The 17,500-nt window shown below is 41.6% G+C and overlaps 1 protein-coding gene across 2 annotated transcripts in view; it reads right to left on the bottom strand.

The window, feature by feature from the left end:
- LOC125041677 (titin homolog) overlaps window positions 1–9,818 on the bottom strand; it is a 28,486-nt gene extending 18,668 nt beyond the window's left edge. Inside the window, exons 1-4 of one of the 2 annotated variants that reach the window (XM_047636845.1) lie at window positions 9,565–9,818; window positions 3,929–4,088; window positions 1,231–3,689; window positions 718–1,115 (exon numbers count right to left, since the gene is read on the bottom strand). In XM_047636845.1, the coding sequence (XP_047492801.1) occupies window positions 718–1,115; window positions 1,231–3,689; window positions 3,929–4,088; window positions 9,565–9,583 (3,036 nt within the window). In that variant the 5' untranslated portion in view covers window positions 9,584–9,818. The remainder of the gene's footprint in view (window positions 1–717; window positions 1,116–1,230; window positions 3,690–3,928; window positions 4,089–9,564) is intronic. The other variant, XM_047636844.1, reaches the window with a different exon arrangement.
- Window positions 9,819–17,500: the final 7,682 nt, after the last annotated feature.

Genomic DNA, 17,500 nt, shown 5'->3' with positions numbered 1-17,500 from the left:
GGGGAGAGAGAGGAGAGAGAGGAGAGAGAGAGACAGGAGAGACAGGAGAGAGAGGAGAGAGAGAGACAGGAGAGAGAGGAGAGAGACAGGAGAGACAGGAGAGAGAGGAGAGAGAGAGACAGGAGAGAGAGGAGAGAGAGAGACAGGAGAGAAAGAGACAGAGAGAGAAAGGAGAGAAAGAGAAAAAGAGACAGGAGAGAAAGAGAGAAAGAGACAGGAGAGAGAGAGAGAGAGAAAGAGACAGGAGAGAAAGAGAAAAAGAGACAGGAGAGAAAGAGAGAAAGAGACAGGAGAGAAAGAAAGAGACAGGAGAGAAAGAGAGAAAGAGAGGAAGAGACAGGAGAGAAAAAAAGAAAGAGATAGGAGAGAAAGAGAGGAGAGAGAAGTGAGATTTAAAGAAAGAGAGAAAGAGAAAGAAAGAAAGAATGAGAGAGAGAGAGAGAGAGAGAGAGAGAGAGAGAGAGAGAGAGAGAGAGAGAGAGAGAGAGAGAGGGAGAGAGGGAGGGAGAGACAGAGACAGAGAGAGAGAGGGAGGGAGGGAGGGAGAGAGAGAGAGAGAGAGAGAGAGAGAGAGAGAGAGAGAGAGAGAGAGAGAGAGAGAGAGAGAGAGAGGGAGAAAGAAAGAATGAGAGAGAGAGGAGTAGAAGAAAACAAACGCACACTTGTGTGTGGACAAACACAGACACACAAAAGTAAGCCAAGAACATTAGTCCTCACCTGCTGAACAATAGGCTCTAATTCTGTGTTCTTGCCAAACGTGGCAGCACTTGCATCCTTAATCACTTTGATGGCTTGGACTGGTTGCTTGTCTGACTCCGGGAATTCTTGGTTGCATGGGAGGCAGCCAAAGGCACCAGTGTTTTGGTTGGCACTGGTGGTGGTAATGTCATTTGGTAATGAGTTATCTGCTCCAGTGTCAGCATTATCACTGGGAGAAGCTTGATCATCACTGTTTGTGACTGCAGCTCTGCCAGCACAAGAGCTGGCATTAGCTGCAGCTTTGCTTTGGGTAATGCTGACATCTGCATTGTGTAATTCTTCAGTAATTTCTGCAGAGGGGGGAGGTCTTGTTTTAGGGACTTCTGGGCTTTTGCTTCTATCAGATAATGGGGAACCTGTGAATAAGTACAATGATTATCTTAAAACGAATATGAAAGAGATGCAATTCTTTAAACTCAATCTGCGTATATCACTGAAGTCCCTAAGATTACTTTCCTTAAATCCACTCACCAATGTCAGACACCAAGTCCTCAGAATCACTTTTATCTGAGGCATCATCATCATCATCATCTGTGGTGATAGTTATTGTGTCTTTGTTCATTTGGTCCAGCTCATTGTTTATTTTGTTCTCCAATTTTTTCTTTCTTGCTTCTAGGATAGATATTTTCCTCTCCATAATTTTCTTAACTTGTTCGATCTTCTCTTCACATTTTCTCTTCTTGCTTACCAACAGCATCAGGTTCTTGATGCCTGTACTATTTGAATCTGTCTTGTTTTTGGCTGTTTGGCGAGAAGCTATATTTTCATTTACTTTGGATTTTTTAATCTCAGTAACATGTTTCAACTGAGGTATCCTATCCTCTACCTCCATAATGGTTTCACTTGCCTGATGCACAACTCTGCATTTCTTCTCTTCCTGATTAGGATATCCATCTGTCTCTCTTTCCCTTAGAACTATCCTTTTATCACCTTCTAAATCTTCCGATGTTTCTTTTGATGCTTCATTCTCCTGCTGATTTCCTTTTTCTTCTTCAACCTTGGAAGCTGAGGGATCAGGGAGAGTGCTGCTTCCTGAAATACAAGAGTCTGGAGGCTGAGAAGAACTGGGAATATTGAGAGATGCTGACTGCTGTGGGGGTGCTATTTCTTGTACAATGCTGGGAAGGGGTGAAAGAACTCTGGTGTCTTGTTCTGCTTGGAGAGGATCACCATCACCAGGTTCTACCAGGAAGGATGTATCTCCAGTTGACTCTGTGTTACTTGGCAATACAGCAGTTACAAGAGGAGCATTAGGAATAGTGGTTGGAGGGGCAATTCCAATAGACTTATAACTCAATGGAGCTGGATGAGCTGAGGCTGAAGTATTAGAGCAAAGAGGTATCATCACCATAGCACGGTTCTGTTTTTGGGGTATCTCGAGTGGCACAACTTCTTTCTTTATTCTTTTATCTGGCATGTCTTCCAAAAGGTCCTGAGTCTTCCTCTTGCAGCTTCCTCTATTCTCATTGTTATTCTCATTCTGTTCTTCTGTCAGCTGTAGTCTTTCTTCAGAATTTTCAGCCTGTACAATACTTGGTTGAGAAGAGTTTCCTTTCATCATGACAGTTCCTTCTACATGCTCAGTGTCACTCAGACGTTCACTCGTCTTTGTAACTGTCTCTACATCTAAATTATCTCCCATACTTCTGCTCCCAAATATGACTGTCTTATCAGAGTCAGTCGATTCATTTCCTTCACTGTCATATACCAGCTCTAAATGATCATCAACTTCATCTGCAATTTCTGTTGGCTCACTACCTATACTGGTTGCCTTTTCTTGCTGATGTATATCAGGCTGGGTGCTACTGCAACTTGCCTTTGCAGCCTCTAAAGGAACTTCAGCAGCACTGAGTATGTTTTTCAAGTTGCATACATTGGGACCCTTTTCTTGCTGTAGAGGGTTTCCAGTGGAACTAACTAACCTTTGAAAGGTGCTTTCTTTGGATGTCTTTTCTTGCTCATGTTCTCCTGCCTGGGACCCTTCACCAATTGCCTTTGCTGTCTGATCAGGAGCTTTGATGGCATTGTCCATAGGTGGCAAGTTGTATTTTGAAAGGGATTTTTTCATATGAGCTTTAATTTTCTTGAGGAACTCCTCTTCATCCTTGGAGGTAGTAGTTGGTAGTGCAGCTGTTCCTGTTGTTTCTGAGAATGAAGCTGCCTCTGATGATGACTCTGCCACTGAAGGCACAGATGCAAGGCCAGCAGGAGGTGAAGAGGATGTTTTGAGGGAGGGAGTGTGTTCCGAGGATGCTAAATCTATGTGGTCTGCACTGGAATTAGCCAGTGAATGGAAACTAACAATGACTATGTTGGATTCCATGTCTGTACTGCTATTGGTAGATAAATCTCTTGCTCCTGCAAAATCTTCAAGATTTTTTCTTCTTTCTGTTTTGGATGTAGCATCTTTCTTACCTGGAGAATAAAATTTCTGTTGATATTCAAAAGCCTTTTTTGTTTTCTTCATTAATTTGGGTTCTAGTCTTTTCTTCTCTTTCTTGCTCCTTTTCTTCTTTGGGCTTGCCTTCTTTTTCTTCACTTCTGTTTTCTTAATAGTCCTGATATCCTCAAAGGTCATGGGATTCATGAGGTCTGGAAGATCGCTGTCACTGGAAGGGCTGTTGTCAAAAGCATTGAGCCTGCTGCTTGGTACCTCCTGTATATTCCTTCCTGCTTTGTCTGCTTCTAAACTCTTGCTAGGCTCTTTCCTCACTCCTCCTAAATCAGATCTTACAACTGCTTTTGTGTGTTGTGGTTCTGCAGTATATCCTTTTTGGCTATTCAAACTAGTGCTCGGAGTCTCTGTCAGAGGAAGGTTAAGGGACACTTCGGGATGTGATGGAGGGGCACCCAATGATCCTGTATTTTTGTGCTTTTTTGTGCAAGACTTCAGACTTGAGGTGGCAGGTTTGGATGAGTTCTTTTTATGCCTGTAATAAAAAATTGTTGTATCAAAATTCTAAGTATGTAAGAAAATGAAATCTAAATTCTATAAACTTGTATATGGGAAAATTCATATTAACACATAATAATAAGCATGTATGGTAAAATCTATGTAGACAAACTCATATAGATTCACACACACACAAGCACACACACCACATAAATATTCTCTCTCTCTCTTATATGTGCTGTATTCTCTTGACCCTAATCCATGCCTGAAATTCACCTTTGTTGTCTCTTTGTGTATTTCTCAATGGTGTGGCGTGGTAGCCTCTCAATTCGCACTTGGGGCACTATGGGCTTTTTCAGATGGGGTGATGGGTGGTTGCTGAGATACACATAGCTGATTGCCTCCATAAACTTCTGCACGCTCATCATTTTCTTGGCTGCAGGGAGAGAGTGAAGAAAAAATAAAACACACATATTGGCTATAAGTTGTTGGTCACCTGGGGAAGGGAAATAGAGAAGAAAGAGGGAGAGCAGGGGAGGGGAGGGGAGGGAGGAAGTGAGTGAGGAGAGTAGATAGGGGAGGGAGAGATGGAGAGGGAGAAAGAGAGACATCTTGGAAAGGATATAACATAGAAGAAAAGTTTCCTATTTTCATTAACAGTTTCTAAGATCACCAAGTATACTTTTCCAGTAAAAATGTGATATTTTTTAAAAGTATTAGGTGTCCTGCAGAGATATATAGTGATTATGATAAGTGCAGTAATGCTAAAAATAATCTTAAATTGGATAATGAAGTTCTACAGACATGCCCACCAGAACAGAAAGTCAATGGATTTATTTATTATTTTTTTGTTTTTCTTTTAATCTACAAGAATACTCTAACTAACCACCTACCATGGGGCTTTATACAAATCCTTAGCCTGGGTTCTGCTTCCTGGGCCCATTTTGCTGAATACATTTTAGCCAAAAAACCTAACTAATCCCTTACCAGGGGTACTATGCCTCCCAGATTCCTATAGTATTTCTGGCAAAGTATTTCCTAGCCAGGGGGCTCTACATCCTGGAACTCTATTGCAAAAAAATATATGGTATAAATTACTGAATAACTAGTTTCTTTCTCAACTATTTGAAAAACAAATACTATTATTTAAAGAAACACTGCAATTACATCTTCCTTCAATTCTTCTAACGTCTGAACTGCTTGGTATCTACTATTTTGACACTTGGGTAGTTAATGGGCACTGATATCACACTATGATGGACATTAAAGCCTATTTCTTCTGCAAGGCCATTATATTGTTTTACAAATAGTTTGTAATCAACAAAAAAAATTGTAAACAAAGCTTTCTCACTGGTGCTGCTCTAGGAATAAAGGTTCCCAGATCTGTCAAAAAGTCATGTAAATGTACAGATTAATGAAAACAAGCAAATAAATTATTTTAAAATTATTAAATATGTATGGTAATATTAAAGAAACACATTAAATACAGAAATATTGAGGAGTATGCACTGATTATGACAAAATCATAATTTTCATAAGTGCACAGTAATACACAAACTAGCTGACATATTGCAGTAGTGAGGTAAGAAGTCACTGCAGAATTTGATACTGAACTCTAATCATTGTGTGCAACTTACAAAAATTTGCTCACCATAATGTAACTAAATGCTTATTATAGGAACTTTATTGTGTTCCTATGTGAGTGCACCGTTTTTTCCCTTTCAAGCAATTAATTTCATCATACAAAATGAGAACATATAAATTCCATTAAAATAGAGCGCTAATCTCCTTACTTTAATCCACTTTTCATCTATGGTATATCCTTCACAAGTTGATAATAAGAAAGCTGTGCATCTGGTTTATATTTAATGAAGATATCATGGTTAATGTAACTGAAAGCGACACACAGAGATAGAGGGAAATGGATACTGCCATCTTATAGAAAATACAAAAATAGAGTAATAAACAACATAGGTCAAGCAGCAGCGGCCTCAGATTTACTACAAAATGATGAAAACATCTGCTGCATATAACAGTTCCGAAACTAAGTCCACAACACTCTAACACAGCTAGAGTTCTTAATGTCATGTTTACTCAAGTAGGCACAAAGTACTAATAAAGGGGGGTACAGGGGGGATTGTACCTCTGTCTGGGGAATGAACAGACTGTAGGAAAGTTAGGTTTAGGTTTTGGGTTTGCATGATATCCTGTTTTTCTTTTTTATTCATGGAGGGTGTGTTGCTTTTGGTAACAAATACCACTATCAAAAAGAGGAAAAAACTGATACATGAAATAATCTACACAGTATATAACATCAAGAGATGAAAATAGGTCACGACAATTTCCTTAACTTAAGGACAGTGAATCCAGAATGATTAGGTGGGGGTTCAGGGGGGGGGGGGGCAATAAGGAAAAACAGCAATAAGGTGCGGGCCTGGGGGAGAAGCCACCAGGGGGTAAATTTGCAGTTTCATTTAGTCTATGACTTTTGAAACAATTCTTTTTGGAATGGAATCTTCCTTTGTAGTTTAACACTGTTATGCTGTTGTTTTCCGCCCATTTGATTCGTTGATGAGTGGTGGAACTTGTATTCCCTGACAGTAAAGTTGATAAAATGTGTAAGAGTTGGCTCCGTACTTTTTTTTTGGGAGGAATTAACATGATTTACACACAAAAATGCTAAAATAACTGCGGTTAAGTCCGGGGTTACTTTCTGCCTGATTGATGCACAATACAAATGCATTAAATCATGATTGGACAAAAGCAACTTCTTAATAAGAAAATGCCTTTCAAAAATTTCCTGATAACCCTATCAAATTTACGCATAAGGCTTCATAAACTGATACTCAAATAACAATGGTATTTTATTGTTTGATTACATTAATAACTAATAGTGCAAAGCAAAGCTGAGCAAAAAATCACAAACTTTGGACACATTTTTTTAACAGAGCTAGCAATCCTTAGTGATAAATATCATCAAATACGGTAACAGTTCAATATTTGTTTTAAAATGTAAGATGAAATTTATTGACCTTTGCCAGAGCACAAAATACCTCCAAGGCCGTGGCAGTACTTCATGCCGTGCAGCTACAACTATGAAAGTTGTAGCCCGATTTTGTTGCGTGCTGTGATGGCACACCCAATCATTCAACTGCAGTTGGTCTTAATAGCCAAATCAGTAATAATTTTTATTAATACTGCTTGGATTATTGTTTTATTAAAAGAAAGATTTTTTTTTTTTATTGCATGAATTTACTTGTTATTTGATATTTACTTCTTGCAATAAATATGTAGATTTTGCTAGTTCTTGTTATATGTTAGTTAAATGTACTAACGTTGATTATTACGCTTCACCATAATATGACATCCTCAATGTAGTAGTATTTCCAGGGATAGGTGTATTTCACAACTTGTAAAACTTGCCCAGCTTTCAATATATTTTTTCACACATACACTTACTTGGACAATGGCCAGACACACACTGAACATTTTTTGTGGGTGTGGGTAGGGCTTTCTGAAGAGGGGGGGGGGAAGAAAAAAAGAAAGAAAGAAAGAAAGAAAGAAAAAAAGAAAAAAAAAGGGGGGGGGGGATTATGATTGGTCAGAAAAGACTGACATCATTTTCTGAAGTTTTCACTGGCTAGGATTTGTTGCTGTTTGCTAAACAATATAATACACTACTTTAATAGTAACTAGCCATTATACATGGTGTCCATTTCTTAAATTTTCACTTATTGTAATTTCATGTGGTATGTGTTGTACCTTGTGTTTGAACACATTAAGATATCAATATTTTGTGCTTTCAGTAGAGTTTTTGAAATACTGTTTTAAAGACCTTATGAACATTAATTTTTTTGTAAACTCTTATCCTCAGTCGCTCTCAGTAGAACCATCTCATCAAAAGGAATTGGGGTAGATAGAGGTAGGGTCTTTTCTTTCCCATCTGAAGGGGGTATGGGCAACACCTTTACAATAAAATATTGTTGAGCGATTCTTGTTTTTATTTAATGCATAAACAATACTTGAAATTATATAAATGTAGCTCACATATATCAGCCGCTTCACCCTCTCCTTGTGATAAAGCTAGAGATTTCCATATTTTGAGTATGAATATATGGGTTTGTTAAATGGTGAATATAACCATGATCCTTTAATGCATGGTTTGTATATCATCTGTTGCTATGATGGATTTTTGTTTATTTAATTTGATAAGGGATGAGCATGTCTGCCACATAAGAAGTGTCGAGTACTATCGCCACAATTTCCTATCATCTTCAATATCCTCAAAGAAGATTAACTCACTTGTGCTCACCATCACTGTTATATTGGTGGTGCATCTAATGAAATCTGAATGTATTACTTCAGAAGTAGAACTGCTCTAATCAGCACTGATGGTTGTGGATATCACTCAAATAATATACACAGTAAAATGCTTTAAAAGTATGGACAGACTCACACAGTAGCATCCGATTTTTAAAAATTCCTGCTCAATTCTTCATCCCCCTCTTACTCTAAATACTTGATACTATCTTGTATCGTCATATCCTTTTATGCAGAAGCAAATTCTCCTTCATGTAAGTTTATGCGGGGCTTAATATACACACGAAAGTAAGGTATAACAATAAAACGAACAAAATTAAATGGCATAATTGTTTGTTTACAAAAGTAGGAAAGGATATCTGATGGCGAATTTTAAACTAAGATGGTGAGTTGAAACTTGACCTGTACCAACAACTAAATAATGGAATTATAATTGCAAGGTTGGATGGTTGTGTGAAACGATAAAATAAGATAAGGTAAATGTTTATAAAAGGACCGAACCTATCAGAGACAAAGTCCCGAACTCCAGCCAACAATCTTGGGGGATCCCGTGGGGAACGGGGGTTTTGGGGGGAGTCGGGTGAATATCAAGGAGACCGCTGATGAACGGCAAAGTCCCGAACTCCAGCCAACATTCTTGGGGGTTCCCGTGGGGAACTGGGGTTTCGGGGGGGGGGGGGGTGAATATTGAGAAGATCGCTAATGAACAGCAATAATAAAGTTCCATGAAGTGGAAAATAATGAAAACCCGAGCCAAGAATCGTAATTCAAATGATAGAGAAAGTAGAAAAATGAAAAACCTGAGCCAAAAATCGTTCGCAGTAGATTCGAATTGGCGCAACGGGCTCAAACGAACAAACAAGTATATTCTAAATGCACGATTTAAAGACCGCCGAAAAAAAAAGCACCCCCCTCCTGATCGTCATGTTTCCCTAACTGACCTGGGACCCTCTTCCCATCGCCCTACTTGCCCCCTTCTGATCGCCCTAACCTAACCTAACCTAACCTAACGCCCCCGGACCCCCACCCGATCGCCGTATTTCCCTATCGGGGGCTCCGCCCCCAGACCCTCTCCCAATCCCTGTATTTCCCTATCGGAGAGTGGACTTAGTCGCAGCACGGCGTTCACCGCGATACATTTTTGTTGTTTAACTGGAATTGGTGGGCTTCTGCAAATTAAATTTTTATATCAGTCAATGTTGATTTTCATTGCCTATTACGCTATGATCTTAAATTTTCTGCTTGTCGGTGCGGTCCTTTTGTATACTTTAACCAAAGATAATAATACAAACTTAACAATGTCTGATTATTTGCCATCTTCACGAATTCCAATGCTAAAACGGTTTGAATTGGGGTCGCTAACGAAATATGTGGTAGACATAAATTTTAAGGTGTTGAATTTTCGAGCTTTCCTAAACTAACGAACCGACTGGCCATAATGAATGCTGCCCAAAACTCCATTTTGCCTGTGGCCTTCAAACAAAACCACACCAAGGTTTCCTGCTTGCAAAGTAAACAAAGGCATCACTTGATCTCTTCAGCTGAAATAATAATAATAAATCAAAACGAAATAACTCTCTCTCAGCACTCACATTCTGCCATGACGACCATGTTGTGACACGGAATCTTAAAACATGAAACTGTTTGCTCAATCGGCTCAGCCTCCCAGTTTCGTGTTACTACATGCACAAGATGGCCAGTACGACTTTCACTGATACGTCCACGAACGACACTGTCCGTTTTCTATGATCTGTGGGAGTTACCAGAACGGGAATTCTTAGGGAAACAAAAATAAAGTAAGGATAAGTCCGATATGCGAAGCCGAGCCTCGCCCAGGATATGCTCATGAGGGGAGCCCGGCCTGTCGACTAATGCTAACCCGCTAACGTGTGTCATCAGCTGGTGCTGACTCAGTTTAGTCCTTACCGTGGTGCCCAGCCACAGCAGTGAGGCTTCCCTTTACATATAATGCTACACACTGAACACCTTTATTTGGTGTAACGTGATGAAATCGATTACTTTTCAGTTATGCAAAAACAATGTGCAAATCAAAGAACCTTAGCTTACTTTTCATTTATATATATATATATATATATATATATATATATATATATATATATATATATATGAAGCGCTGCTCTGAGGGAAACCGAGCGTGTTAATTTCTCCAGGATAAGTCAAGGATAGGAGGGGTAAATACGAAATAGGACATCTTTTATGTTGTAATAAACACAAATTAGTTAGCAATAATATATAACCGCTATATCTCCATCTATCCAAAGGCTATTTATTTAATGTCAAATTATCTATTATATAAGAAATCTACTGACTTTATACGTGTTTCAAAGAAAGAAAGAATGAATGAATGCTTCCCTTAATAAGAAGGCTGAACAGAGAACATTACGTCATTGGTGTAAAGTCCGGTTTCGGCGCTGCTTTCGACGCTAAAAGTTTGCTTCTTTTGTCGCAAATTTATCGCTCTTCCAGAGCGAATTTCAAGCTGATAAAGAAGTGTAAATAGAAGTGTACGGGAACAAAAAGTGCTAAGTGTATTTGTGCTATTTGTCCATCACGCATTAGCTTATTTGCATAGTCTCAAGTTTTCAATAATCTCATGGAGATTATTGAAAATAGTACGAGTATATCTTCCAATGTATCAGATGAAATGAAATATTCACTTAGCTCTTTATACCTCATGTTAGGTGATCTGAAAGGCTGTATCACATGGCATTCCGAGATATAGTGCCCAAGCATTCGTTTGGTTTCTTCATAACGTAGTCTACATCTTGATTCATCTGCACTTGCATCGTGCAGTTGCCAGTATATTCTGTAACCTAAACGTATTCTGGCAATAACCACGTCACATTGTCTAGTTTGACTTCGGTGCCACCCATAGGAAGTCTTGCTATCTCTATACTGATAGTAGTGCCTTATGGTACAGCTTTCAGGTCTTTGAATGTTTGTCAGATCTACTAGTTCTACCTAATGAGAACTACAATATATGTGTAACCCTAGCAAGAGCATTCCCAAGATCTATGTTCATTGTATCTTTGCTGCAGGTTTCCCTCGCCAATTTGTCTACGCGGCCGTACTTGCATATGCCAACATGAGATGGTATCTAAACAAATTGGATGTTGAAATTGCGCTCTATTGCATAGGTTACGTTACGCTTAATTCATCTCGCAATTTCCTCATCGCCACCTGTTTTGAAAGAACTTAGTGTCCGAAGAGCACTTTGAGTCACAGAAAACTGCTCCTGAGCCCCGTGACATTAAGAATTCCGTTGCAAGGAGTATACCAGCCAACTCCGTTTGAGTAGTGCAGGCCCAATTTTGCACTCTCATATTAACTTGATGTTGTAGTAAGCCATTTATGTATACAGCGCAAGCACAACCAGCTTTGTATCCAGATTGTACGGATTCTTCAGCGTAACACTCGTATACATCACCCATAGATTGTGTGTTCCTTTATCGTTTCTGACGCAGTTTGTTTTAACACGCAGTTATATGCAGTTTCTTTGTGGTAGACATGTAAAGTGCCTGATCAATATTGATTTTTTCCATGGGGGAATGGATGGACCCTTTGGTATTTTACTAATTGGGACATTGAGCTTTGTAATGTTCATGGAGATTTTGTGAATCAGAGTGTGTGTGATTTGTCACGTCTGCTTGCGTGGTTTTATGTTGCAGTTGTTTTTTGGAAATCTGAAAGATATACAGGTTCCCTCAGAGCTTTGACCCCAAATATGGTGGAAATAAATATTATCAGAATATCAGAAATGGATGGTAAGTTTAGTTCTGATCTCATGTTCACTATATATATACACACACATCCATATATATGTATTTACATATTTGCATATATATGTGCACCCCCCCCCCCACACACATATATACACATACATATATAGATACATATACATATGTACGTACGACCAGAAACGCGCGTACACAAGGGCAGTTGAACCGCCCCTGAAGCGTAACGTTACGGACGAACGAAACGCAAGCAGAATTATATATTTCGACATGAGGCGAACTAAAAGTATGAAATATCTGGCAGTAATTAGGAAGTCCCTGTTAATCAGTTAAGTAAGATGGAAAGTCATGAAATGTTTAAATATTCTCGTGAAACAGCGATAGTAGTGCATGAAATGTACTAATAGAACGTGAATAACCTGAATATAATTAGCACAAATAAGGCGTAGGTAGATGTGCCGGCCATAAAAGCTGGTAGATATGATTGTGCAGGGAAACACTGCATCTTCTTGTATTTGTTTATTCCCTTTATCCTTTTCTACAGCAACCTTTGTCATTTTCATTCTGCATCCTGTACATATTGTATAGTGCACTGATATCCTATCCGTAGCCTAGTTAATGTAACCTAATGTCTCCGAGACAGTCCGTGATAGACTTTACAGGGTTTGTCTAAATTTGATGTCCCAGCGATACTCTCGTAATGCCAGATAGTACCATGTCCGTCTTTTTCAGTGGTCCATACCTGACCCTCATAATTTTTTCATTTGATTGAGAGATAGCGGTATTATATAATATGGATCTTCATGGGAAAGTGCTAACCTGGCTAATTGATCAGCCCTGTCACATAGTGATATTCCTATATGAGAGGGTATCCATTATAGTGACACTTGAGTACCCCATTCTGATAGTTTAGAAATTTGGTGAAGGATATTCCTAGTTACCTTTTATATATATATATATATATATATATATATATATAGAGAGAGAGAGAGAGAGAGAAAGAGAGAAAGAGAGAGAGAGAGATTGGCATGTGGCCCTGGAGTAAACTCTTATTTGGGTATCGGCTTTAGATTTCTGAGTTCATTTTGAAGTACGTAATTTGCATATAAAAATTTCGATATTCTGTACTTAAAGATGATGGTGCTCTCGTCACCCATAAAAAAATTCCCACGCATTTTGCGTTATTTCCTAGAGCCCAGTGGTTGTCTGTTACCCTCATGGATTGTCTGGCATCCCTTGCTGCAAAGCCGGCTTCTGCAGTGTGGCGCAAGAGATCGACCGATCCATCCGTGAAGTATGTTCTACTACCCGGATGATCTTAGTACTTTGTGTCTGGCTCCTATGCGTCTCCCAGTCATTACTCTCATGGCAGACAGTCTTGCTTTGGTTCGGTCAACCAGGTACTGGGCCTCCTTCTGGAAGGAGAGGGTCCGGTCTATCCTTACCCCAAGGTATAGGAAGTCCTGGACCCATTCCAATTCCACTCCCTGGATTTTCAGACTTGTGCCTTGAACTCTATGTCTCAGAGCCATGACTTTGAATTTGGCTGCAGAGATCTTTAGTCCTGTCCTACAACACTCCTCTGACACAAGGTCCAGATAACGTTGGGCTTTATTAAGGCAGTATGGTGATAGCAAGATCTTGCATCCCACTGGGAGGTTTAAGTTGAGGATGCAGAACATTAAAGTGTTAAATAGGGCTGGACTGAGAACCCCTACCCTGTGGCATTCCATGTTCTAAGGGCATGTGCTGTGATAGGTGACCCTGGAATTTGACTCTGGCAGTCCTGTTCCTGAAGTAGTCACCTATCCAATCCAAGAGCTTTCCTCTGATTCCCTTCTGGATCAGGCTTTCCTGAATGGCAAGAAGACTTGCTAATTCAAAAGCCTTCTCCAGGTCACGGAATACTATCACAGCTGTGCCCGTGCTGATTGTGCTTAAGAGCGTGGCTATGCAGTGCGCTGTGCTCATGCCCCTTGTGAACCCATGGAGGTGTTCATGCAGGGGTCCCATTTTCCATTGGAGCCGGTTTAGTACCATCCTCTCGGCTGTCTTGGCCAGAGGGCTGAGGAGAGAGATGGGGCATACCTGGCTCCTTTGGTTTTGGGATGGGAACTATGGTAGCCCTCTTCCAACTCTGGGGTAGTGGAAGTTTCCCAGGACTTGTGGATGAGTTGCAAGAGTGTAAGCTCACCTGCTAGTCCTAGGTGGGAGATAATGGGGTACATGATCCCATGAGAGCCCGGGGCTGTGTTGGAACTGGATTTGTAGGCTTTTCTTATTTCCCTCAGAGAAAAGATAACATCTGAGTTATCGGGTTTGGCTAACCTTTCTCTGATCTGAGCAAGTCTGTCTGGTTGTAGGCGTTCTTGTCTTGCCCTCAGCTCGGCTGGCAGACTGTTGCTGCTTGTTCTCTCATGCGCCAGTCTGTTTGCCTCTGCTTGAGAGTCATGATGTGTGCACCTCAGGGCTGAGCGGCTAGTAGCTCGCCTGACCCGTTGCCACAGCTCTTGAGAGGGTGGTTTGGTGGTCGAAGGACTCACACCATTCCAGCCACTTTTCCTGCCTGACTCTGTTGGCAGTTTCCTTGGCATCCCTGACAGCCTCCCATAGGAGGTCTAGGTTGTCAGGGGTTCTTTGCCTTCAGAATAATTTTCGGCACATGTTTACTCTGTGGTTGACCTCTCTAATCTCGTCGTTAAAGTACCAGGTGTCTTTGTGACTCCTGGACCCAGAGTTTTGGGCTATGGTCAGTGAGGCTGCTTGATTAATGGCGTTTGGAAGTCTGGCTTCAAGCATTTCCACATTTTCACTTTGTGGGGGTTCATTGCATCTCAGACAGTGGGCCAGGGCGTTCTGAAACGCCTGCCAGTTGGCCTTGTCTGTTTTCCATCTTGGATTCGGTCGTGCGTTTTTGGGCTGGGCCAGCATCCATGAGGGTAGTTACAGTGCTGACGGTCTCATTGACACAACAGCTAATCCTCTCCACCAGAGTCACAGTGGCCAAGGTGAGGTCTAGGACCCCTCCTCTGACATGCGTTGGCTCTTGGGTATTGAGGAGAGCGATCTCAGGGAATACCAGCCACATCCAGTGCCCAGCAGGGAGCCAGGATGGGGTAGTGTGCATTGAAGTCTCCCCCTATGATCACTCGGTCGTGTGCAGCAGAAGCACAGACCTGGCTGATATCTAAGCTTCTACAGCCTGGTCGGCTGTACACATTGTACAATTTGAGGGCCCCCCCCGGCCAGATGAATCTCGACGGCAAGAGATTCAACATCGTCTCCACAGTGCAATGCATCGGCTATTGCGGAGCAGGGGATTGTTGCTCTGACAAGGGTGATTAAGCCTCTCTTGCTAGGTGTTTGTGGCAGCATGAAGACATGATACCCTGAGAAGCGAACATTGTCCACTGTTAATGTATCCTGGAGCATGACAATGTCAATGTTCCTTGATTGCACAACTGCTTGGAGAATGGCATTCCTTGTGGAGAAGCCATTGATGTTCCACTGTAGGATGCTTAGGTTGTGTGTCATGATGTTACTCGGTGATAGTTACATCAGAGACATCGTCGGATTCGGGTTAAGAGTTGGAGTCTGACAACTCTATTGCGAAGTTTTCGCTGGTTGAGGGCTCTTCGTCTGTTGTCAGGCTATCCTTGGGTCCACTAGGGGGGTGGAGAGCCTTATGTAGCTCTGACTTTAGTTAGTTTGGCTTTTCTCTCAGGCCTTTTCTGTGTGTTTTTCTTTGCTGGTCTTGCCTGGGCAAGGTCAGCGGCTCTGTCTCTGGTTGCACAGATTCAGCCTGTTTTGGCTCTCCCCGCATGGGGAGGGGAGTCTCGTCCTGGGGTGAGGGTGGGGCTGGTTTCACTCTCTCCAGCTTTTTTCCCTTCAGGACTGCGACATTGTGGGTCATTGCCGTCATGGCGACCGTGACTGCCTTTTCGGCCTCTTCACTCGACCTCCCCAGGGCTGTTGCTACTGCTGTGACTACAGCAGTCAACAGGAGTCATATATTCCTCATCAAAGAGGAGATGATCATCTCTTAGGGAGGCTTTAGTAGTGCTCTTAGAACCTTTATTCCTTTGGTTCCTTTTCTGCACTTTTGGCATGGTCGGGAACTGGGGGGCGGCTTCCTTACTCTTAGGAGGTCGGGAGGCCTTTTCACTTTTGTTCTTTCCCCAGACATAGGTGCCTGGGGGGGCGGGAACAAAGTCTGGTCGCTTTTTAGCAACCTCTTGTTGTCTGAGGGCCGCCTTTTCCTGACAGAGCAACCCAGGCTCTAGGTGTGATGCCTCTTAGCACATTTGGGACATTTTGCTGTTGTGGGCCTCTTTTCTTCTTTGTATGCCTTAAGGCATACCTCTGTGTTGTGTGTTTTGATACAGACACCACATTTAGGCTTGGCTGTGCAGTTAGCCTGGTGGTGACCGTATTTCTGGCACTTGAAACACCGAAGTGGTTCAGTCACATACGTTCGAAGGTTGTAGGTGCCCCAGTTACTCAGATCAAGGGTTGTGGTTGGGGCACCTTTCATGGTCACCAGGACTTGCCTGGTTGGAGTCTTCCCCTTCGACATTCAGGAAGCCTCCACGGCCTGTGGATGTGATGTGATCAGCTCCACATCGTATGAGACTGAGAAGCCAAGTAGCACCATCTTGACTCTCTTTTCCTCAGGATTTAGTGGGGAAAGACTTACTATCCTCCCATCTGCTAGTTCCTTCGTTTCCCGGAGGAAATTCAGGATAGCTTGATCTTTGGGCATTATGATCATACCCTGATCTCGGGCAACCCGGATCGACAGCCGGATTTTTCGCTGCAACTCCAATGCCCTGACCAATTGGTAGGCATTGTCGAAGCCTTCGGGTTTAGCTGGCACTTTGAACTGGGGGAAACGTTTGGTGGGTCCAGACTCCATCAGAGTAGGTCTTTCCCCAGGTGTAAACCCCTGGGGAAAGACCAGAGGGGATGCCCTTCCACCTACAAGACATCATTGTTTGGAACCCTTTTGCTCTTTCCTCTCAAGCAGCCACCCACAGGTTGCTTCACATCAGTGAGGGAGGGAGGTCTTGCACTTTTTCCAGGAGGTTCCCTTCATCCTTCTGAAACAGCCACCCAAAGGTTGTTTCACCTTAGTGAAGGAGGAGAGGACCTGTGCCTTTTCAAAGTGAATTCGCCTTCCCTCTGAGACAACCACCCAAAGGCTGCTTCACTTCAGTGAGTGAAGGGAGCTCTTGCACTTTTGCCAGGCGGTTTCTTTCATCCCTCTGAAACAGCCACCCAAAGGCTGTTTCACCTCAGTGAGGGAAGAGGAGTCCTGCACCTTTCAAGGAAGTTTCTTCAACCCTCAGTGACGAAACCTTACTTATATAGACTTTGCCAGGATTATAATTTGAGGGCGTACGGGTTAAAAGGTATTCTTAGACCAGTTCATCCAAAATCCGCTTATTAAATGTTTTCATCTGTAGCATAAGCATCGATATGCTCACATCCATGCCTCATGATTGTAGTGCATTAAGGCGAACATAATGATGCTTATGTTATAAATGAATTTTTAAATTAACAAAACATTTGATGAACGCATATAAGAGAACACTTTTGGATACACATACCTTTATATATGCTGCGATTACTACTACTACTATTTCCATTATTATTACTACTAGTAGCGGTAGTTGTTTTGTTTAAGCCGTGTAGATATTTTCCTTTCTTTTAAAGGATGGGGAGGCCTGGCAGTCTCTGGATCAGACGATGCTAATGTCAATTTTTCTAATAT

This window comes from Penaeus chinensis, chromosome 31, assembly GCF_019202785.1.
Source record: "Penaeus chinensis breed Huanghai No. 1 chromosome 31, ASM1920278v2, whole genome shotgun sequence".
NCBI classification, from domain to species: domain Eukaryota; kingdom Metazoa; phylum Arthropoda; class Malacostraca; order Decapoda; family Penaeidae; genus Penaeus; species Penaeus chinensis.
This window is presented reverse-complemented; position numbering and strand designations above follow the sequence as displayed.